This window comes from Cyrtonyx montezumae, unplaced genomic scaffold (assembly GCF_038088225.1).
Source record: "Cyrtonyx montezumae isolate F1298 unplaced genomic scaffold, pur_monq_1.0 scaffold_0, whole genome shotgun sequence".
NCBI classification, from domain to species: Eukaryota; Metazoa; Chordata; class Aves; order Galliformes; family Odontophoridae; genus Cyrtonyx; species Cyrtonyx montezumae.
Window position 1 is genome coordinate 40,419,752 of NW_027071824.1, and position 24,594 is coordinate 40,444,345.

General features: G+C 40.8%; 1 protein-coding gene across 10 annotated transcripts in view; it reads left to right on the forward strand.

Annotated features, from left to right (window-relative positions):
* Positions 1 to 24,594, forward strand: part of MAP7 (microtubule associated protein 7) — a 103,417-nt gene that overhangs the window by 38,093 nt on the left and 40,730 nt on the right. For 7 of the 10 annotated variants that reach the window (XM_065733467.1, XM_065733423.1, XM_065733415.1 and 4 more), the window contains exons 2-3: positions 16,543 to 16,611; positions 21,134 to 21,211. In XM_065733467.1, coding sequence (XP_065589539.1) covers positions 16,543 to 16,611; positions 21,134 to 21,211 — 147 coding nt within the window. The remainder of the gene's footprint in view (positions 1 to 16,542; positions 16,612 to 21,133; positions 21,212 to 24,594) is intronic. The other 3 variants (XM_065733493.1, XM_065733458.1, XM_065733485.1) reach the window with 1 other exon arrangement.

Genomic DNA, 24,594 nt, shown 5'->3' on the forward strand with positions numbered 1-24,594 from the left:
GTGAGGAGAGAAGCGTAAATGCAAATATTTTCAACCATCTGCTCATAACAGTAGGATGGAGCACAACAGCCTGGGATGCCTGCTGTGTTGCAGTAAGTTTTGGTGGGCTGTTCCATGCCAGTGGCAGTGCAGAAATGCAGTGGGCTTGTTGGCTGCCTGCTAGCCTGAGCCTTTGCTGGGAAAGGGGCTGTCATGTCTTTGTGGTTGAGGTAGAGATAGAGTTCCTTGGAAGTTCTTCTTTATTGTACCCAAAATGTTTTGTGGTAGGAACCTCTGGTAGCTCATAATAAGTGGAATGCAGTAAGCTTTGGATCTCATCAGATGTGAATTATCTGTTAAATACATACACTTGAAAATGCAGATACATTTGAAAGTAGTTTACAAATGAATGTGAAAAAGGAATATGTTATGCTGTAGTTAATTATTTGCCTTATGCTTCATGTGTTTAGGCAACTGAACTCTCATAAAACTTATATAAGCTTTTATATAATGCTTTTTCTGAGGAAAAAGTGGTGGCGGGGCCTAACTTGACCTTGAATGTTTGGCATGTAGACTTACTGGATGATGCTACTGTAATTCAAGAGGCAATTTGTTATTTAACTACTGCAGTTTGTTCTGGTTTGTGGCTAATAAGCCTACAGGAAGCCATAGTTGTTAGCTGCATGTCTGCCCTTGTTACTTTACTTCCTTGTTTCACTGAACAAGCATATTGTAAGAGTCTGTTCTGTAGCTGTTACGGATTCCCCATGCAGTTCAACTCCAGCTCTGGTAGATAGTTTGAATATGCCTGAGCCACGTGTAGTGATCTCTTGGCTTCAAGTAGGGCCACGTATCTGAATGTACATACAGGACGGGCTGCTTGCTGGGTGTGAGATTTGATGGCTGCTGCTATTATGGGAACTTATTAAATATATGGAAATACATAAGTTATTTAACTTCTTATTGAATGCATCTTGTAGCCTGACTCACAGTTAACTCTGTGATGCATGGTCTATTTTCAGTAGAGTGCCCTTCTCCTAGGTTTCTTACAGTCTCTTACTCATTACAATATCTAATCACAGATTAGATGCTGAGGAACAGTTTCCAAAGCCAGTCATAATACTCATTAGCTCTTGAACAAATGGTATGTCTGTAAGAGATGGGTCCTTTCCAACCTAATGTATCTATGAATCTATGTGGAACATCCGTAGAGGGTTATTGTTCTGCCACTGATTTGCTGAGAGCGTCACAGAAAAACTTGCATCCTTCAGATATAATGGTAACTCTTTCAAGGGGAACATCATTTAACTCCTAGAATGTTTTTGATGTTTACTGAAGGTATCTTCTCAAACAATTACAATTTTTGACATTTCTACTTCAGCATACTAGCTGAATTTTCTCTAGTTTCTCATGGGGCTGACAAGCTGTTTTTCACATTCATTAGAACTTTGATACTTTCAAGGTGGTATGGTATTGATTTGACAATGTAAATATGTGACTTTGTTCTAATATAAAAGTGGAGAAGGAAGAAGTTAAGCATATCCTACAAATGAAAACAATTGCAAAAATCTAGCTGTAATTCTATCAAAATCACTTTGTTAATTGCTGCTAACATTATCTATTGACAAAAATCTGGGACTATTATACTCAGGAAAACTCTCATAATTATTTCCCAACTCGGGATCAAATCTCACTGTTTTAAGATTGTTTTATCAGAATAAAAACAAATGTAGACAAAATAAAACTTTTGTATAGGATGCAGACTTTTGTGTTCTCTCTACAAACTCAAATCAATGAATATTACTTATTTATTAGTTGCTTTCTTCTCTCAATGTAGAGGTAGTGGGAGGCTGCTGTATTGCAGCTAAATTTAGACCGCTCTTAGTTGACAGATGGTTAGGAAGAGATGACAACTGGGACTACCTACTACTAATCATACAGGTATAAGTATCAGTTCACTGTGATGTTAATTACAGTTTGAAGAGGAATGAGTTTGGGATTTTTTTCTTAGTCCCTTGAGGATTTTCTGTAGATAAGGGGGAGCTCCATCTCTGTGACAGTGCACAAGTGCTGTTGTGGCTCTGTCATCTGGAATCAGATGCTGTTGTTCAAGGCACTGTGAAAGTGCCAAGCAAAGATCTCTGTTCTTGAAGGTCTGACAGTTTAAAGCCATCAGAATGTTCAGGAGTTGCCAAAGGATTGCAATTCTCTTGATAAATAAAAAAAAATACTAGTCTACTGAACAGCCAGGGTTGCCAGGGCACTTTATATTCTTTGCAGGCAGCGTGGTTGCAGTCCAAAATAGTCTGTCTTGTGTGAGAGCACAGAAAATGATTGTAATTTAGCAAGGAAGGACAGCACTTTGTCCTATCTTGAGGGCTACAAACAGTTCCTCAAGCGTTTGTTTCCCATGACCTCGCTGAACATCACAAGCACATCTTTAATGTTTGCATTTTATATTTAGCTTTGCAGTGATATAAGACCTAGAATCAGTAGGCCTTCCATATTTGTGTTATTTCACACTTTTTTTTTTTGCTTTCATTAAATAATATTTCCCAGTTCCTTCTTAATGTATTATAAAACTAAGATATTTTAGGGGAATGAAGGCAGATTTCCCACTGGTCTGTTGTGACCAAGGCTGGTGAAGCCTAGCACACGCAGCACAGTGAATGGCCTGTGTGGGGGAGCATGTGTCCAGACCTTTGACCAGGTTGGAGAGTCTGAATGGTGCTTCAGACTTAAACTTACTGAGTAAAATGAGAATGGAAGTATGCCTTTTCTTTAACAGAACCAACACTGTGATTTGATGGGGAATATCTGGCACCAGAGCCCCCTATTACTGTGAGGCAAGTATTCACCTTTACAATATGGTGTTGCACATGGGCTCAGCAGCTAGTGGGCAGGATGTGCGCAGTCCTGGGTGCATTTGGGATGCTATTTAAGGTTGGCATGCTCGCTTCCTGCAGCAGCTCTGGCTTCTCTGTACCCAGTTCTGATTGAGAGCTGCTTTTGGTGTCCTTGAATCTGGGCTGGTGCAGTGCAGAGCTGACTGCTGACAGAGCAGGGTCAGGCTGAGTGTGCAGCTCAGACATGGAGCAATTGTGAGAGTGGTGGCAAGTGCCCAGCATTCCTGCTTGAGATTGCACAGGTCTGATTAAAGAATGCCTTCTCTGTAGAAGCAGTGTGAATTGGGGTGCATCTCAAATGCCTGCTGCACAGGGAGCAGGCAGGAGGAATTACAGTTTACATACACAGCTGCAGAGCAATGGATTCACTGGCTTTGCAAAGACAAGAGGATTCCAGCTATGTATGGATGCAGTCTGCAGAAAAAATCAAGTCTACTGCAAACCACCTCATTGGGAAGTGAGATTTGCTACTGCTGTCATGAGACAGCTGGAGAAAGCTTCACAGTCACAAGCTGCGAACCGAAGTGTGTCTTCAGGCCTAGAAACCAAGAAATTCAGTACAACCCAGAAAAATTCTTGGTGCAGGCAATCAATGAACTGACAGGGGGCAATGCTGTCTTGGACAGCTGACAGCTAGAAATGGGATATGATGTAAAAGTTAAGGGTACATTTAAACTGCTGTCTTGCAAAACTTGGTTTTGTGGAGTGCTGCTCTCTGTTTGCATCAGCTTCTGGCACTGATGTTCCATTAAAAGCAAGATAGATGCATGTTGGAAGTAAAGAGTGCTGATGAGTTGGAGTTTTTTCTTAATTGCCAATCTGGCACAGCAGTGGGTGAGCACTACAGTTTTTGGAAATGATGGTTTAAAGTATCTTGGACAGATACCAAGTGCAACTTGTAATTGTCTCTTACGTTGTGTATCTGTGATAAGAAACCTAATTGTTCAGAGGGTAGACAGTGATGCTCTGGAGTTACCTGGCTGCGCTGATCACGCGGTAAGGTGATGAGCAAGATGATCTCTTACAGCAATACCCTCTTACCTTATTTGTCTTCATCCACATAACTTTACTGTCCACCGTCATATTTCAGTCACACTTTGAAAAGCTTTCATCTTTCTGTAGCCTGAACCTCATGAGAGGCAAGCTGCTGACTGCCCATGTTGAATGCTGTTCTCTCACAGATGAAAGGGATGAGACGTGAGTTTACTAAGAGGGGATGTCCAGAGACAAAATGGCAACAAGTCATATGTGCTCTGGAACAAATTGTTCTTACAGTGCAGATGCCCAAGTCTGGTTGGATAGTGCTACAGCTGTGCACACACAAACAGGAGTGTGATAAAAAGACTGGGAAATGAACAACTACAACTTAGTGGTCATTTGGGTCTACAGGAAGACAGGGACTCTCAGTGGTGTTGAGGACACAGTTTTGAAGAACTAATGCTCTGCTAGCAAGTAAAATTCAGCACAATTGCTGTAGCTGTAGAAGACTGGTAGAACAATGGAAAGCACTGATCCCCTTCTCCGGAGCTGCTTGCCTTTGTTGAGACACCATTAATTACGAAGGCATTATTAGGGATTCTGGTAGAATTTGCTAGTGTTTAGCCTCAGTGACTTTGTCACTTTGAGTCCATATCAGAATTCTTTGGATATAAAATGCTTTTAGGAAGGACTGAAGCATGCCTGTTATGCTTCTGTCTCCCTGTGGAATGGAAACTGGAAGGGCAGGCTCAGAAAGGGTGCCCTTGTAGGGAAGGTCATTTGCATCCTCCAGAATTTCCACCCCTGTGAAGTAGGGAGCCTTGGGAAAAGTTAGTTCCTGGCCTTATGCCAATGGTAACTCATCTGCATGGCCCCAAGTGTTGTGTAACCAGTCCTTGGTGTCTGTCTCCACCATGAGCAAAAATTTGATAGCATCTCCTTAAGTCCTACAATTGTCTGTTTGGGGATCCTGAAGGCAGTTGGTGAGAACCGCTGCAGTGCTGGTACAGAGCCAGCTCAATTCAGTGAATGTGTGCACAAGGAAACATAATGGCTCTGCCAAGCAGCCTTTCAACCTGAGCACAGGAAAGAGCTGGGTGATGATGGCCTGAAGGTGAAGCAGAGCTTCTCCATACACTTTTGCTGTTATGCACAGAAGGGGGGCTGACTGCCCTGGCTGGAGACCCCTGGGCCTCTTGCTCCTGGCTGCCAGGCACTGCAGTGGGCTTGCCGGGTGCTCAGGAACGTGACTGAATGCGAGGAGTGATGCATCACAGTGTGTGGTTGAATACTGCCACTGCAGCTTTATATTGCTTATCTCTCTCTTCTTCTCTTTTTTTTTTTTAGTAGCTTTTTTATAATGCATTCATTATTTTATGATGCACCTTTTTCTGTGATGAAATGGAGTGTTTAATGCATGTTATTGGAAGTAAGCAGTAGATTGGAACTGAGTGTATTCTAGTGGTATAGATAAGTCTCTCACAGCAAACACTTTCATGTGACAATCTCATTTTTCTCTATTTTTGTTGATAAAAGAAAAGGATTGGTGCCAAGAACATGCTCTATAAAAAAAAGTTCTGAAGATACATAGGGGATGCTGTTGTTTTGTCTAGCAATCCTTGTAAAATATTTACTGCCTAAAGAGGGAGAACTCAGCTACTGTATGAATTGTTGTTATTTTGTTCTCATTGTTTCTGGAGGCAAATTCAAGTACTCTTTGTGAAATGTTGTCTTTATTCTGCCCTTAGTAATAGCAGAACTTTGTTTTGTTTTATTGGTACCAGTCTGTCATGGTTAGGTTGCTGCAGGGAGCTGGGAGGCTTAGAGGTTTAAACTCTCCTCTCTCTGTGCAGAATAAAGAGGAAGCCACTGTGGATTGAAGAGATGTAGTTCCATGAAGCATGTTAACAGTGATGTTGTAAAACCAATATCGTTAGCACAATAAAATAACCAAGAATTTTAACTGCCGGATTTGAGTTTTCTAAAGCAGATGGCAAGTAATTAAGATTGCATAACGATTTCCAGTAAAAGATGCTTGCTTCAGTCTCTTGATAACTTTGTGAGTTTTAAATGGCTTGGGCTCTTTTCCTTTTTTCTTACATTTTCCTCATTTTAAGCAACTGACCAATAGCTGAAGAATGACACTTGAGAAAATAACTTTTTTTTTAATCTTTGTAGCAACCCCAAAGGAATGGTTTAAGGCTGCCAGACTTTATAGGAAAAAAATTATTTTAGAGCTGTGCTTCCTTCTGTGCCTGTGGAAAAACTGTCCTAACTGGCAATGCAAAAAGTCACAGCTTGTGCCTGAAAGGGATGTGTTAAACACTGAGTGCTAAATTTTTGGCCTCTTACTCTTGCTTAACTGAAGCAGCACCCTTCCTTACAGAAGCATTACTTTCATAGGAATTCGCATGACTTGCCATCCGCACAGACAGAATGAGGACGCTCCTCCCCAGCACTCTCAGGGCTGAGCAGGACTGCTTCCTGGCTGCTTCCAGCCTCTTGCAGGCTGCCCCTGCACCAGGTACGCCGGCCCTGCGTTGCTCTCCTCTGCTCCTGCCCAGGCACCTGCTGCTGGACCTGCAGGAGAAGGTGATCTGATGCTGCTGCACAGAGGCACGGAGAAGGTGTCTGGGAGAAACAAGGCTGTCCAGAAAGCTGCAAGGGCGAAAAGTAGACTGGTGGGAGAGGAGGGGTGCAGACTGGCAGGCTCAGGAACAGGAGAAGGAGGTTGAGGCGGTGCCTGAAGAGGTGTGGACAGGGATGTTAAGTTCAGGAAAGGAACAAAGGATGCAGTTCAATAGGGAAAAGAAAGGAGGAGTGCAGACGGTGAAAAGGGATGGGAGCTACTGGCATGTTTTGGTCTGTCAAATCATTTTTTATGTCAGAGAATACAGCACCTGGATTTCCCAAACTGATTTGACAATCTACTGGTGGGAGGTTATAAAGTTAACTTTTATTTTGATTGCGTAGGATGTTTTGTTGTTGTTTTGTAGTCTCAGGTGACTAATCTATGATAGTACATAATTCAGGCGGTTTGTTAATGAAGATTCCAAGACCAGGCACTGAAATGTCAGGAAACCTCAAATTGAAATTTACTTGTGTAACCTGATTTAGTATACCCTATGCATATACATAACACAGAATAATTCTTGAGCATGTGACTGTGTTCTTGGAAGTTAATAGCGTTCTCATCAGTAAGGCTAAGCAACTGTGAATGAAGTTAAGCTTTGATCTGTCTCAGCTGTGCTGCGTATGTAATGTGAAGAAACAGCAAAATGGAAATTTCATGCGTAGTCTTTTCTAGGTCACTGTCTACAAACTTTTTGGGGTTGTAAACAGTTTGTGGTTTACTTATTAGAAACATAATGTCAAATACAAAGGTCCTCGTAGTTTCTATTACCAAGAAAAAGGCATTTGCTGGGTAGATATATCACTTACAGATATCTGTCTGGGAGCAATGTGATGAGACAAAGTAAGATCTCTGTTGTTGCTCCTTCCTAGGAAAGCAGTCTAAAAATGTTGGTTTTGATTTATTTTATGTACCAATCCATTTTTACATATGTTAATGCTCTGGAAGATTTAGTTTTCAGGAGTTATCAAAACCTGGGTACTGCTGAATACTCTCAGACTTGGTTTGAAATCTCGTAACATGTTTAAAATAAAAGCTGCCCTATCAGAGACAAAGGATTTCCCTGAATACAGGAGGGAAAAAGAAGTGAACTCTATACCTCCTAGGGCTAAGAGCTGCAAATTATCACAGTCAGGAAGTGTAATTACCAGAATGGGTAATAAGTAAATGCTTAGAAAGCTAAAGACACAATGGTTTGCGCCGGGGAAGATTTAGATTAGACCTGAGGAAACATTTTTTCTCTGAAAGAGTGGTCAGGCACTGGAATGGCCTGCCTAGGGAGGTGGTTGAGGCACCATCCCTAGCGCTGTTCAAGAAGCGTTTAGATGAGGTGCTAAGGGATTTGATTTAGTAGTTGGGTAGGGATAGTGATAGGAGGATGGTTGGACTAGATGATCTTGTAGGTCCTTTCCAACCTTATGAACCTACGAACCTAAGGAATAAAAATAAAACTTGCATGGACTTGGAATGGTTAATATCTTTATTTTAAATGAATTTCTTACTACAGACTTTTGTGTTGCCAGACATTTGACTTTATTTATCTTAGAGTCTATCTGTAAGATAAATAAACTGCACGTGAATTCTATAGGGCAATGAAGTCTTTTTTATAAATGTTGTTCACACTTAAAGGGAGTGTATAAAGTGAGGATCTAATTTTTAGTACTATGACACTCAGGATAAGATCCCAGGAGGAGCTTGAGGAAAATTGATTTTTATCAGTGTACCTGAAGTAATACATCTTTTTTATAACAAGAATGCTGAAGAGCTCCAGTAACCATCTGATGTGTTCATATTTGAAAGGCTTGAAAATAAACATTAGGGTTGTGTTTGCATGTGGATACATGCCTGTTCAGACATACCAGTTCAGAAAAACTGTACAAATGAATACTATATCTGGAGTTTCAGAGACATAGAGATTGGAAGTAATCAAGGTTGTCTGTGCAGCCTCAATTCTGTCTCTGCAGTATTGTAATTAACTATTAGATTCTGCTGCTCACATGTCAAGCAGTACCTCAGTCCTCAGGAAGTCCTGTTTGCTGACAGCTGGGTGAGTAAAAATTGCAGTGAAGATTACAGTAAAGAACTGGTCCCTGAGTTGATGCTTACCTCGAAAGACAGTTTCTCCAGTAAGTGATTTGATACTTAGTTGAGCTCATACCTGATAGTGGCTCTATTGATGTGCTCTATGTGCTTCCTTAATTGTTACAATATAGTCCAGGTATAGTTTTTATTTTTGACAGTGAATGGAGTGATTAAAACCGAGTTTCACAAGAGAAATACAGTTTACTGAGTCATTGTTTCATGGTAGGAAACAATCCTTCTTGCTTCAGTGTTTCTTAACACATACAGTTTGCTTGTTTTATTTCACATACAGTAGTAGGACATATCTTTTATAGAAGGAACAGGAAAAGAAGAAGAAAACGTGGATGTTGCTTCTGCTCTAAACAGTTAACAGTAACTGTTCTAGTGAACTTTTGGTGCAAGGAAGAGGTGGGTGAGCAGAAATCTGCTTTTCCTTATTGCCAGCGTGCTCTTCATTAGAGCAGTGGCTTCAATGGAGAGGTCCAAGAACTTGGCTGCTTGTTCTTTGCAGTTCTAATTCTTGCAGAAATCACTGTCTTCACAAAACAGTTTGTGAAAACAAAGCCCAGCTTCTGTGCATCTCTCCCTGCTGTGTTTCTTTGAGAGTTTGGTATAGAGACTGGAAGTTATAATTTATGTCCTGCTTTGTTGTTGATGTTTTGGCTGACGTTCAGAGTCATCCTTTCATGGAAAAATGTGTGACCTGTAGGACCTTGCCCAGCAAGCTCTGCAGTAGTGGAGCAGCTACCTACAATACTTGGAGTGATCCCACTGACTTGTAGGTGGTCTGGAGCTTACCTCTAGGAGAGAAGTCCCAGGTATATATCTCAGTGGCTTAATGCAGTGCTGTATGAAGGCAGTTAGATATCAAAAGCAGCGTGGCGGTCTCGCAGTAATGTTTAGCTTCACTTTTGGCCAAGATGAGCTCTTGTGTTGGCCTCTTGTGCAGGCACAACTCTCTTACTGATGCTACCTACGTTTAGCATGCTGGGTCAGTAGGTGAAACCAGCATGACAATTAAATTCTTCCTTAATAAACAAGGTCACGGTGCTCTGGTATTTAAGAAGCTGCATCTTGTAGTAATCTCCAAATCTTCAATGTTACTCTGTGTTCCTTTTCATGGAGCACTAAATGTTTCAGGCATTAAATAATGCTACTTCTTCCCTACCACCCTGTCCTCCTTTCTTGGCTGTTTTTGCAGATGTATTTTTATCATTGCTGACAGTGAGACGAAAATAGCCAGAAAATCTATAGGCTAGGTTGAAGTTTTCCTGTTTGTTTCTCTTGTGATGAGCCCCCGTTTGTTCCCTTCCAAATGAGGCTTCTCCTTGCAATACAGTTTTCATGGCAGAGGCAACAGGATGAGACTGCAGATCTGTTTAAAGCAATTATGGGATGAAGGCCAGGAGCCCACTTAGTTTGGCGGATACTGTGATTTTGACTTTAAAGTAATTTAAAGCAGAGGAGGGGAAATCTTGGATAATGGAGATCTCTTAAGCTTTATTGTAGGTGGCTTTTGTTAGGGGTGGAAAGCAAAGGGAATTGGCTTTTATGTGACAGGCTTATAAGTAGGAATCCAGAGAGCTGCTCTACTGCTGGTAGGAGCTTTTAGGGTACTGAGAAGGCCAGAGAGCTGGTAAATGTTTTTTTGAAAGCATTTTTAGAGTCAGAAGTAGTGTAGTGGTAGAGCTGTGCTATAGGTCTCATCTATGTCACTGAGTGAGGTGACAGTGTGGGACAACTTCACTAGAAAGAAGGCTTTGAAAAAGAATAGCCCTGGTTTTGAACTTCATTTCTTTTGCAGCAGCAGAAAACATCCTCACCTGGGTATAGTGCCCCTATTTGGGGTGTCCTCAACACAGCAGCAGTTAGCATGGAAAGGGATTAATAATTGCCATGAGATAAAAACTGTTGTGCCTGGCTTTTGAATGATCAGTGTGGTGTTGCCATGGCAGAAATGCCACTGACAGAGGCCTGCTCTTTCTCTTCGTGGTGAAGTCAGCAGAATGGTAGCCACCCATCTCAGTGCCTGCAGTGCTAAGCCCTGTCAGAGGAGTTTAGCCTGAACAAATTTGGGAAGAGCTGGAAGTGTGGAGGGCAGCACAGATATGCACGGAGTTCAGCATGACTGGGATGGCTTGTGTGTGTCAGTGGGCTGGCAAGAAGAAAGCACATAGTCTGCGAGCTTGCAGGAGTCTCCTAAATTAATATTAGATACAACTTATTTTGTCGCAAGTTCATTTTAATTAAAAATACATAATGCATCATAAATTTTTTTTCTTTTGGTGTTTGCTTTTGGGGACCTTACCTTCTCTTACTGCAAAGCTGAGACCAAAGAAGTTGCTTTGTTTTTAAAAATGGCAAATTTAAAAATTTGATCTTAGGATCAAATTGCTTAACATATCAAACTGTAGCAGAGTATACATTTTTCCCTTTGTTATGTCCATCTTCCATTTTCTGGAGTTGCAGTCTGTGTTTTTGCAGAGCTCAGTCCGCTACGTGCATTGGTCACCATGTCCTCTGCAGAAGCTGGTATCAAATAATGAATGCTCGAGTTGCTGTCCCCAGCTCAAGAGATTTGACCTTGTTATCAGTGCAATATTGAATGCAGGCAGATCTGAGCCTAGTTCTCCAGTTGCCAGTGGTAGGTGTAAGCTGCCTCGTGACTTGGATGCCTCCCACAGGAATGACCTCATTGCCTGAGGCGAGCTTTCTGGTTGAAGTCTGGAGAAGAGACTTCCATCCAGTAAAACGCACAAGTGTTCCATTTCATCCTCTGCAGTGATCTTCAGTGCACGGCCACTACAGCACCAAGCAGATAGGTCCTTACCACAGGGATCCGCGTGCTGTAGCAGTAGCAAGTGTCAGATCTTGATGTGGACCAGGAGTTGCTACTCTTCTACCTGGGGTGAAAGTGTTTTGTCCTTGAGCAATAGGATCGCAAATCAGTTGCTGTAGGTGTATGGCCCAGGCTTGGTTTGCTTTGTACGCTGCCTAAGACAGTCTGCATAGCTCAAGATGTTGGTAGTCTGGAAATGAGGTTGCTCTGCAGTCCCTGAGATTTTATTTTATTTGGATGATGTGTAATGTAAAAGCTTCCTCTAATGTAAAAGCTTCCTCTCGTCTGCATCTGGCCAGACCTACTAACCTGCTGTCAGCTGCATAGCCACTGCTTTGGTAGCACGGGCTTTTGCAATAGATAGCAGGCACCTTTTTTTTCCAGTGGTTCTTTGATGTCAGTATCATTATTATCCATTGCAGTATAATGATGTGATGTAATTATCCAGAGGAAATAATATTCATGTCTGCTTTCTTGTAAATGCTGTTATGTTTAGCTTTCCTTTGTTATTAAGAGAGCCTAAGTAGCATACAGGTTCTTCCTGCCAAGTCACTCAGTCTGGTTTATTTTATATTATTTAATATTTTAGAATGGAATACTTAAAAAAGCCAGCATGGTCAGCCAAAAGTAATTTTTCATGAATATACATCTCCAAGTTGAGCAGTTACACAATTTTAACCTCAAATTTAAAAAAAAGGCAAAACAAAAAAAGCATCCTTTTTCTTGTAGTTACTTGCATCATCCAATTTTGTCTGTGAATTGTTTCCAAAGAAATCTATTTACGCTTTAGTTTTCAAGAGTTTCACAACTTAGTGCTGAATTGACTGTAACAGTTTAAAATCACCTGTTTGTCCTCTTCATCTACAGTATGATGAAAACAACAACTTCTGTACTGTTTTGTGAGTACTGAACACTAATGCTGATGAGTTTAAATTTCCTCTTAGCTCAGCTCAGGCACCTGAGATGCAGAATGTCAGTAACAGTACTTTGCAAGGCAACTCTGTGATGGTAGACATCTGTGATAAACGCCAGAGGAACAAAAGCTGGATATCTTTCAATTTACTTATATTTGCAAAACAGCTGCTGAGTTCCTCAGTGGTGGAATTACGAGATGTACATTTTTGTAAATTTTCTTGGGTTTTTTTGTTGTTTTTTTTAATGATTTTCTCAAGAGTGTGACTAATTGAGAATGTTTTGTAACAAAGCTTTTTGATTGGAGCTCTAGTAGTGTAAGATCCAGTTTTCTGTAGCATTTGTATTAGGGAACCTGAAGATACTGCGCTTGGAAGTGTTTTGGTGTTTCCACTGAAGTGGTATGTCTGTTAAGGAAATTTTGTAGCTTCTGTTTATGAACCATCTAAACCAGGGCTCTTAAGAGGGCTTCTGGTTTTGTGGGGAGGGGGTGGGGTCTTGACAGGAAATGCACAGGATATAATCTTTCCATCATGATGATTCGTTTCTGCCCATGCGTGTGACCTCACCCAATGGAGTAACTGAAAGAATGACAGCAGTGTACTGTCACTGCCTCAGAACCCTCAAACAAGCTCACGGCTTGTGTGACGGAGCTGCTGCAAAATTCATCTTAACATCACAAGTCATCGTCCCCCCTGCAATTTATTGCTGACTCCTATGCTCCTCGATACCCAGGTATTTTTCCCTTGCTTCCCCTTGCGTGTCCATTGCACAGGAAGTGCTCTGCAACATGGATTCTCCGGGGTGAAGTTGTTTACAGAACACTCCGTGGGTAGGAGCTGGCTGCAGGCAGGCTAATTACATGTTCTTTGGAGGCTGGCAGCAACCTGCAAGCTACCAGTTATTACTTCCTGCAGGGAAGGGAAGTTTTAATCTGCTCTTGCAGAGGAGGAGGAGTTGCTTTATGCGAAAAAAATGCTCATGTTTAGTTCTTGTGCTTCAGCACAGATCAAATATCAGAGTAAATGACTCAGACACAGCCATTCTGAACATACAAATGAATTTCAGTGATGAGAAAAGGAGACTGTTTGATTTTTTTTATTTTTTTGGTGTGTGTTCAGAATTTTGTGTTTGGCTGTCTGTGCTTGATCCACCTCCGTGCTCCTCAGCAGGGCCCTGTTTGTAATATGTGCTAGTTGAACGTAAAGAATTTTCCTGCTATTGTGTTTTGAAGGACTCTGGTAACTGTTATGTATGAATGCGTAAGAATTCGGAGAAGTAAAGCTGGCATTGGCTGCCAGTGTAATCTTTCTACTCATAAAACGATCTTAAGAAAAAGCACGTTTAGGTCTTGAACAAGATTAGGGCTACACTGTGTGCTTACAGTGATTAAACGAAAGCAAGGAGTAGCCTTGACTCAACATTCAGCTGAGAGCACAGTTTGTGTAGGAAATGTAAGGAAGTTGTTCTGTCCAAGACCAGCATGACTTCTAGCACCATGCAGCAATGTTTAAAAAAAACAAACAAACTGCCATCTTTTCTGGAGCAGATTGCCAAGTCCATGTCTCCCCAGGCTTCGCTTTAGGGGAAGTTTCAGAGCTGTTAGTGACAAGTGGATTTTGTGAAAACTGTCATCTTTAAGAAATATGCATGTTGTTGTCTTAATTGGACTGTTTTGTTGTTGTGGTGGTGGTGGTGATGGTGCTTTTTTACCTTCTGAATTTTTGAAGCATAGAGCAGATTGTAACTTTGTCCGGACTTACTCTGAAAGCTTTAATGTTAGGACTCCATCTTTAATATTAGACATCCTGCTTGTTTTCATTATCTTTCTATCTGCCAACTGGGTTGCGTGCATCGTTGTAATTTTTGACCAAATGTAGAGCTTTCTGACCCATACCTACAGAGAGATTGCAGACATTTATTCCCAGATTTCCAAATTTAAAGGACAAGTAACATATTAGTATTGAGTTCAGCTGTTTAGTCTTAAAATTCAGTGCTATTGCTTTCAAACAGAACAGCTCAGGCAGGTATTGAGGAGTTAAGTGCTAACGTGGTTCAGTATTCAAGCCAGCAGGTTTTGTCAGCATTGACCTGTACCTGCCCTTGGAATACACTCCACCCAACACAGCAGTACTTGAGCCTTTGTTGGCACGCCAGCCAGCTGCTGTTGAGGGGCCAGATAAAACTGCCCAGAGTAGCCCCAGTTCATCAGTACTGCTTACAAGAGAGTCTGTCTGTTCCCAGCTTAATTCTGACTAGTTCCAACTATGGCTTTTTATATTGTGCTTATTAGGCATAAGATGCCTAATTAAATAAAATAAGCATGGGAACAGAGCAGTGGTTTTGTTTTGTTTTGGGAGGCAGGTTTGCAAGGAAGTAACTGAGTGAATTTTCAGTTTAACACTTGATTTTCTCTGCTGTATACTGACAATAATTTTTGACTAAGGCACTGTCTTGTTCCAGGTGTCACTACAGGTGCTTTCTCCATCTCCCAGTGTGCACTTGGGCTCTCTAGTGAAGTAGCTATTCAGTCTACCTAAGGGATTAGCTCTCAAGTGGCAGGGACAGAAAAGCTGGATTATTTTTTCTCTCCTTCCTTTTTGTTTCTCTGTCCTAGCTATTCGGTTCTTTTTCCTGGCTGGTTTTCACTGCTCCTGCCTCACACTCATGGAAATAGAACAGGCAGTGGAAGGCTGTATTTCCACTTCATTGCTCAGTGTAGCTGGAGGTAAAGTGTCTGCATGCCCTGGTCTAACTTGTGCATGTGCTCTTTCCTGATGGTGCAGCCCTGTCTAGTTCCCTGTTTTTAGGTGTTTCAGGGTGCTGTTCTTTGGTTGATGCTGTTTTGCCAGTGGGATCAGTGCAAAGGTCACAGACACCTAGTTAAAGAAGTGTGCTTACCTTAAGTTTAAAGCAGTGGGATAAGAAGTGATTCAGCAACAATAAAACAGAACATGGCAATGCACCTAACCGTTGCTATATGAGGATAGTGATAGTGATTAAGAAAGATACATCACCAGTAGTCCCAGTACTTCACCATCATCCAGATCCACAGTCTCTGGGGGAGCCCTGGTTGCAGTGAGGATTTGGAAAGCCCTTCCTGGCACTTGGGAGGTCCTGTGCAGTTGCAACTCCAACTTCACTGTGAGAGGGTCCAGCTTTTATACTGTTGAGTAAACAAGTTCACGTGGCAGTTAGGTTTAGTAGTGCCCATTAAGAACACTGAGAGGGAAAAAGAATGGGTGGCTTTATTTCCCTCCAAGAAAGACAGAGTAAGTGCTGATGCAGGTTCCTTGTGCTTTTGTCCTTCATGTTCATCCTGAAATATTCCTGTAGAAGGAGATAAAGGAGAAACAAAGGCTTTCTCAGGCCAAGTGGGTAAGATGAGATGCAAAGGCTGGAGTGTAGAGGAAATTGCTTGGAGTCATCTGGGAGAAGGTGGGGGAAGTGATTATTTTCTAGTGTAGAGCTAATACAGGAATGTTTGTTTCATTTTTAAAGCAGTTTTGTTTAACTAATTTCTAGTGAAATTTTCACTTACATTTACTTTTTCTTTCCTCCTTCCCTCGTCTATATTAATATAACTTTCTTTTTGTCCTAGCTTCCAAGTCTTTCCAGGCTGTTTGTGGAGGGTTTTTAGCATTTTTACAGTCTGTCTTTACATTTATTCCAGATTGCAGTGTTCTGTAGTTGAGCTCCTGGAAATGAAGTTGAATTGTTATCTGAGAAAATCATTGCACCTAATTTCCTGGCTTGGCTTTTAATTAAGTAGATGCTGAGCCAAGGATATGGTTGCAATTGGAAGTATTATAATGAATCTTTTGGTTTTTCACTGTAAAGGATCACTGAAAGGGCATTCAGAGCTCCAGAATGATCTCTTTCTAGGGTCTGATCAAAAGTCTATTAAAAATAATAGAAATCTTTCCTCTGTGAGGTTTCATTCAAGACATAAATTGTCCTCTTTTCAATTCTGGATAATGGGTGCATCTGTAATTTGTGAAGTCTGTGAAGCTTTTACCATTTACCAGTATCTTATACCACACCTTTAGAAACCTCAGATATACAGGTCACCTTTAGCAGCTGTTTTTTGTATTGCTACATTGCAAGATGTTTGGTTCTCACAAAGCATCCCTGAGAAAAGAAGATGAAAGCAATTGTCTAGAAATATGGTTAATTGTGTAATTTTTCTTTTTTATTTTTCTTCCCTTTTTTAGAACCTTCAGCTGCTAAATTACAAGACAAGAAAGTCTCTTCAGGACAAAGCAGTACTGGAACCAAACCAGGTATGCCACTAGTCATGTTTCACATTGTAAAGGTGTTTGTCTCAATGGTCTTTCTAAGGATTTTTCAGACATTTCATATTCCTAAGCCTCTCTTAATATTTCAGTCCAAACTATCAGTGACTGTATTTTGTTAGGCTGGAGTCTCTTTTTTCAGTGAAGCAAGACTAATAAAACCTTCTGTTTTAGTACGGTGTAAGAATGAGGGCTGCAAAGTGAGATAAGGTTACAGAAGCTACTGTACTTGCATTCATGCTTGCACTACTGTTATCTGTCGTAGACAAGAATTTGTAGCTTTATATAAACATGCTTCTGTTTAGATGTTTCTCACTTACTGCAATGTAAACCATATTTTGTAATATACCCTGTACAGTAAGTGCATTCATGTCATTACTTGACTCTGATTGGTATGTTGTGTGGATTTAATTCACTGTTTACTAATGCTGCACTTACATAGTTAACAGTCTCTACTGGAACTCAGGCACCCAAGCTTAAATGTTCCATTAATAATGCTGAGAACATGCAGGTGTTGTGTTGCTGCAGGTTCAGTGCATGGTAAGCAGCCCTGTTCAGCTGCTGGGCAGTCCAACAGCTCAGAGGCTGCTTTGCTCAGAAGCTTCACTGTGTCCCAGCTGGGTGACTTTGGGCTCTATCCCTGAGGGAAGCAGTCCCCGTGCCATCTGACAGAGCTGAGCAGGGGCAGCACTGGGTGCAACACATGGCTCAGCATTCCTGGTGGCTCTCAGTTGGGCAGTAGGATGAGGGGAAGAGAATAGTGTTAATGTGACCTACTTTTATGACACAAAAAAAGAGTTGAACAGTGTTATGGTGTTCAATATATGTGCTGTCCTGCAGTAGTTTAATCTCAGTCCTTCACTTCTTAGGAAGGTGTCCTGGCTGCTCCCATGCTCCCTCCGTCTGTGCTGCAGTGTAGAAGGGAATGCAGGATCCCTAAAAGGAGCGTTCAGCTCTGCACCTGGCTAAAGAGAGGATTCCTGAGCTGTATTTTTCTTGAGGCTGCATACAAATTTTGTGTCAAACATTCTTTTGGTTAAAGAACAGAGACTGTCTGCAGCAGGAGTGACAGCTGTCATTACCAACAAAGTTATTGTCTGGAAGGTGTCTGCAGGCTGAATAAGTATTTAGAGTCCAAGAGACATACGGGCAGCTCTGAATGTGTGCGTGGGAGTGTGAAGAGATCTAGGCAGGGGGAAGAATTTTTGAGACCCAAGCACACATCTTTTCAAAGAATGCTGCAGCTTACATATTTTTCCCAGCAGCCCCCCTGTGAACTGGCATACAAACTGGCTGTTGTTTTCCACTCTGACCCTTTTAATTTCATTAGTGCAAGAAATTGGAACCCTAGGAGTCAGGGGCAGAAAGGAAGTAGCTATTTGTGAGAGGAGACTGAGAGGATCGGGGGGTGGATGTGAAGAATTGTAGGAGGCTGAGGTACTTCTCAAATCCCACTGAGAGCATCTGTCAGTTGCCAGAGCTGTAGAAACTGCCATATGTAATGATTACATATGCCAACTGGGTTGGGATTTTTAAGTTACTGATAGCTACAAATGTCAACTATGTTTAAGAGTTCAGTATTCCTTTGAAAGGAAGCTTTGAAAAGTTTGCCTTTCCCTTTTCTTATCATGATTAAGGACCAAAGAAGTCTGTTTCATTACTGAATTTCTGAGAGAAGAGGAAAAACCAAACCCCCAACCCCACTATTAATAATGACTTCATCAAGTAGATGCCCTGAGTTCCTGCAAAATACCATTCCACCATTTGGACATGTAGTTTTGGTGTTTAGTTTGCAGGAATAGGTAAAAAAAAAAATTGTTTCCTCTTGCTAGAACTATGGCTTATTTAATTTCCAAACACCACTCTTGGGCATAATGTTAGCTCTACTTGTTACAAAGCTGTTTAGGTGTAGTGGAACAGGTTTCTGAGCATGAGTTTACATCATACCCAGACTACAACTTGTTACAGCAGTATGTTGGTCCTCCTGGAGCATCTTCTCTAAAGCAAATCCTCGTGCCAATATTAATTTTCTCCTTTGTGCACCCAAATATATGTCTATTAAAGAAAAATGAACAACAGAAAAACCAGCTTGTTGAATACATGCTTATAGTCTGCATAACCTTCAACTTAATGTGAATTCTTCATGATTGTTCTGACATCCTTGGGGTGCTGGGAGAGGCGGTGTGTGAGCACCATCAGGTGTGTGATACAGGAAAAATAATTGGATGTCTTCAAACAGAATGTCAGAGGGCAGTTTTAAAAATTTATTTTATTCATCCTATTGCTTATAATTAGGAATTCTTACGGGAGATCTTTTCAGTTTGCCTATCCACGTAACCTTCCTGCCTCTTTGAAGACTTGCTTCTTCTCCTTTGATAGGGAAGTCTTTCCTCTCAAGAAAGTAGGAAAAAAACGAAGATGGTACATTTTGAAAGAAACAGGGTTTTACATTATTCCCTGGTGTCTCATCATTCTCTGACAGCTTGATGTTACAGTGACCACCCTTCAAGGGAATCCTTGTTTTCCAGGAAAATTCATATTGGGTGTGCACCATTCCACTAACACTAATTACTGATGCTGCAGAAGTTCATGTTCTGTGACTTCTGTATGCCAGCCACAAGAGAGAAGGAATGTTATTACCCTTTGCACCTGCATCTGCATGCTGAAAAGGCAGCTTGCAAGCCAGTGCAATTCTTAATATCATCCAAGTGTGACTTTGCACTGTAGATTGGACAAATGTGTGCACAGGCATGGCTGGCAGTAGTTAGACAAATGGTAGCACTTTGTGCTGTTTAACCAGTTTTAAAGGCTTGATCTGTAACTGGGTGATGGCTTATCTTTTACTTTGTTGATACCTTTTTCTTACATTTTGTTGGGAGTATAATGTTTAAGTGCTTGTCTTCTTAAAAACTGTACATTGGGAATTTTCCCTGCAGCTCTTCACATCAAAACTAACACCATTATTTCAGGCTATATTCTCTGACCATAGTTAAGTTGGTAATTCTTCTCCAAAGAGAATTTGTAAGTAACTAAACTGAACTAGTTACCTATGGTTTCTTACATGCAGGAAGTCCTGCCATCCTGATGATGAAAATTCTGTTGGAGTATGAAATGTACAGTACTGACTTCTGTCTGATTCAAATAGCTACATAAAAATCACTCTAACCCATCCTTACTTCAGCAATTTATTTTACGAATACTTTTTTTTTCAAACTTCATTTTTATGACATGGTTTTGCTAGTAACTTTTTTTCTTTGATATGCAGCCTGTACACTCAAATAGATGGACTTTTGGCATGTTTGTACAGATTGCTTATTGGTATTCACATTGAATAATGAAAAGCTTGTTAGTTATTTATTTTTTGTACACTTCTACAGTGATAAGAAGTTCTATATAGTTCTACACTTTAAAATGAAATATTAAAGTAATTGAAGTCCTGTCGGCATTGGAATAAGTCAAGCCATTTCATTATACACTAAAGAGTTCTCTATTTTTTGTGTGGTTGTTTTGGTTGCTTATTTTTTGTTCAAAGAAGATGTTCTCAGTGTTAGTGAAAAAGCAGAAAATCAACAGCTTTCCAAATTTTACAGAATAGGCTGGAGATTAGTAGGAAATTAGTTTTGGCAGTGTGCTGGGATGAATCAGTAACTAAGATTTTGTTCCCATTTGGTCTTTGGCTCCACTGCTGAGACTGGAAGTGTGATGTCAGCTGTTTAGCATTTAGTTGTTTTCCAGATAACTCATTTTGTTACACTCGACAAGCAATATTTTTCCAACTAAACCTGAATTTTTAGTTAAGCCTGGGCTCTGACACATTTGTTGTTTTTTCATATTATCCTTGTTCTTACCACTGTGATCCAGTGGCAGGTATTTTTAATGAAATTGCATGAGTAATTCAAAATTTCTAAAGAGAGCTGAGGAAGTTGTCTCTTTCTTTACTGTTATTTTGTCATTCCATGTATGTGTTGCTCTGTCTCAACATGTCTTTTAATGCATGCACGCAGTACCAGTAGGAGATCAATATTGTGCTGTCTTGATTCTTACCCTTCAGAAGTTCAACCAGAAGTGCTATGGTGTTCAATCCAACTTGCTATGTGTATGAGCTTCTTCAGCCTTGTGAAATAGGACTGGCTTGTTTTTGTTGTTTTTGTGTGTGTGTGTGTTTGTGGCAGTACTGATGGGAAGAGGATGCTGTGTTGTAATTTAGTTTGTAGACTACGGAAAGAAAAAATAAATAATAATAAAAAAACAGCGTCCTCATGGGTTTTCACAGGTAGTGCTTCTGCTTGGATTATTCAGAGTTACAACTTAATTAATTTTGGGGGAGTGTTTTACATCTTAAATAGAGTAACTTGTTTCTTATTTTTTCATATGAGGGATTTCTGGAAACGTGATCTATCTTGAAAGCAGAATAATTAGGCCTGCTCAGTGGTCATTCCCCCAGGACCTTTCTTATGTTGCTATTTGATTTCATGCTATGTGATTAATATTTCCCCCCTTTCATTTGCAGACCATCAGCCAATACTGAAGGTTGATGACAGACAACGGCTTGCTAGAGAAAGGAGAGAAGAACGAGAAAAACAACTAGGTAAGCCCTACTGATATATCATTTCTATATAAACTTTTCTTTTCCTCTTTTTTTTGGTGAAGTAAAACCTTGAATGTGTGTCAAATAGATGTGCTCAGTATCATATAAAACGTCACCTGTGCATCAGCATACATGACACTATTGAAGTGAATTCTCAGGTGAAGGTTGTTAGTATGTAGTGATGGGCAGTATATAGAATGTGGTAGTGGGAGGATTACCTAATTAGTAAAAACCACATTGTTTTGGATACCGGATATAAAATCCTGAAGATGTTTTGGCCTACTGTGTGCTACTCTGGCTTGCTTTGACCTTCCAGTCCTATGGTGCTTCTGGCTTCTTTCTCCACAGACAGTAAAAAGGGGCAGTACCACTAGCTGACCTCTCTGCTTGGGAAAGAATGAAGCTAAGCAGGTGTCCTTGTCCTATGGCTAGATAGCTTGTTCCTCATCAAACAAGAAAAAAAAAAAAGCCCACAATAACATATGGGATAAATCTGGGGGTCAGGTTAGAGGTTCAAAGCTAGAGGTTCCTTTTATCTTGGTGAAGGTGATGCCAGCAGAAGCTGAGAAACATGAGCTTAATGAGAGAAAACGCTTAATCCACAACCTCTTCCTGGAAGCCTCAAAGGTGTAACACTGATATGTTGTGCTGGTAGGACACTTTATGGGTACAGTGGAATTCAGAGGATACTGTTTATCTCTGCAAGTGTATGGACTTTGCCAAAAATATGGTTTGCATTCGCTTTAATGCTGCTAATTATGCTTGAAAATAAGTGAAAGAGGCTTACCTTGTTTCAATACGTTCAAAATATTTTTCCACATTTCCTCAAATGGTTTTGCACAATTGAAAATGACTAGATTTTTTTTTAACTTAAATGCACACAAATGGAGAACATACCTGTGCACAAAATATTGAATATTAATTTTGTGGGTTTTTTTTATAAAGCTGAAAAATTAAGCCTTCAGTACAGGAAAACAAATTTAAGTTTGTAAACTTCTAGGCTTCTATGTTTTGAACAGATCGAACAGGGAAACAGTATTCTCTTAGCTTTGCTTATAACAGTTTGTATGCAGTGTTTCAAAATGTGCTCACTGTTGACGTGTAGCTGGATTTTTGTTTGTTTTCTCCACAGTTTGATCACTGTTTTTGCTCTCCTCAAAGTATTTAGGACTTAAGTGCCATGACACACCTTCATTTCTCATTATGTTTGTGAATTAAAGGTGTTCAAGAGCAGACTTCTCAGCCAGAGGCAGCCCGAGAGAGATATTCAGTATTTGTCAAATACCTGATTTTCTTCTTTGGCATCCTGTGTATGATCAGGAGAATGCACAGAATTTAACCAGCAGGTGTGTACTTCTGCATGTAAACAGCAGGAGTTGCATCAGATGAGCCAAGGTCTCGGTTGTTGCTGGGTTAATTTATAGCAGTGCTGTGTTGCATGCTTTACTAATGCAGTTGCAGAAGAGGAGAATAAAAGTATATCTCACCTTACACACACTGCTGGCATACTGGATAATGACTGTGCAGCACTAGAAGTCAGAAGGAACCTGAGCTTCAGAAACTGAAAAGCCTGCTTGCTGTTTCAGATGAGTATTGTTGTCAGTTTCAGTGCTCCTTTAACAGTGAGGTACTCCTCAATAAGAACAAAGTTCCCATAGGCTGAATTTAGCTTTGTCTGGGCCAGAGAGGTCTTCAGCTCCTGAAGAATTTGATCCATCATCTAAAATCCTGTTTAAGGTGCAAATTGGTTTTCATTATTATTACCTTCCTGTCATGCACTACTAACCAACAACTATTCTGCCACATAATTTCCTATGCTGTATGAGAGAAATAACCAGGGATAGAAATTAGTCACACCACTTAATGCACTGACTTAATGATGTTGCAGGCAAATAAATTTAGAACTGTTACTTGTCAAGATCTTATGTTCTTAGTCATCCTTACAAGTAATAATGCTCACGAGTTCACATAGCAAATTTAGTCTTGACTGTTCCTTGCATTCTTTCCTTAGCAGCGCATCTCATGTGAGTTAGAAGCAACTCCAGCAAAGCTATGGAGTAAAAAAGAAGATGAGGAGCTATTTAATGCTCCAGAGGGACTCTGGCTATACTTTAAAACATCTACTTTCTTTGTTAATGTGTACTAGTGTGTGCCGGGATCAGACTCTCAGAACTGCTATAGAATTTTTCTGTTTTTTTTTTTTTTTTTTTTTACCACAGAAATAATTTGGTGCTGAGATCTTTCTCCAACCCTGTTACCTTAATCTTAACTGGTGTTGTGTATGTTCGATCCTGTTTCATAGAATCTCCAGGGTTGGAAAAGACCTACAAGATCATCCAGTCCAACTGTCCACCTATCACCAATAGTTCCCACTAAACCATGTTCTTCAACGCAGTGTCTAAATGTTTCTTGAACACCTCCAGGCTCATTGACTGCACCATGGGGCAGCCCATTCCAGTGCCTGACCACTCTTTGGAGAAGGTTTTTTTCTAACATCCAATGTGAACCTCCCCTGGTGCACCTTGAGGCCATTCCCTCTTGCCAAACCATCCCTTTAGGTAGTTGTGGAGACTGAAAAGGTCTCCTCTTTTTCAGACTGAACAATTCCAGTTCTCTCAGCTGCTCCTCATAAGGCCTGTGCCCTAGACCCCTCACCAGCTTTGTTGCCCTTCTCTGGACATGTTCCAGATGTCTTCCTCAATGTATTTTTTGCAGTGAAGGGTCCAAAATTGAACACAGTACTTTAGGTGTAGCCTCACCAGTGCTGAGTACAGCGGGACAATTACTTCCCTGCTGCTGCTGGCAACGCTATCTCTAATGCAAGCCAGGGTACCTTTGGCCTTCTTAGCCACCTGGGCACACTGCTGGCTCACATTTAGCTGAGTGTTGACCAATACCCTCACGCCTGTTTCTTTTGTACAGTCTTCCAACCAGTCTGTCTCAAACTCGAGGAGCTGACAAGGATTGCTGTGGCCAGAGTGCTGGACACAGTACTTGGTCTTGTTTAACTTCTTTCTGTTGGTCTCAGCCCAGCTATCCAGCCTGTCCACATCCCTCAGTAGAGAGTACCCCCAGCCTTGTATTGTGACAACAGCTCTGCTGCAATGCAAAGAGACATACTTTCCTTTGTTTTTCCTGAACCCTGATATCCTAGCTATTGATAGATAAACATCTATTGCTGAAATGATGTTACTTCTGATAAGAAACATTTCATTTTGTGTGACCTAACAGCAACATGAACAGTAGGGTTTATTTGTTTGATTGATTTTTAATAATTTATGTGCAAACTTTCATCCCTGAAAGGAGAGTTCTGCATGTCCCTGTGATGTGTGAGTGTCCTGTGTGTCCTTGCATAAAGAATTAGCTGAAACTAACAAGAAAAT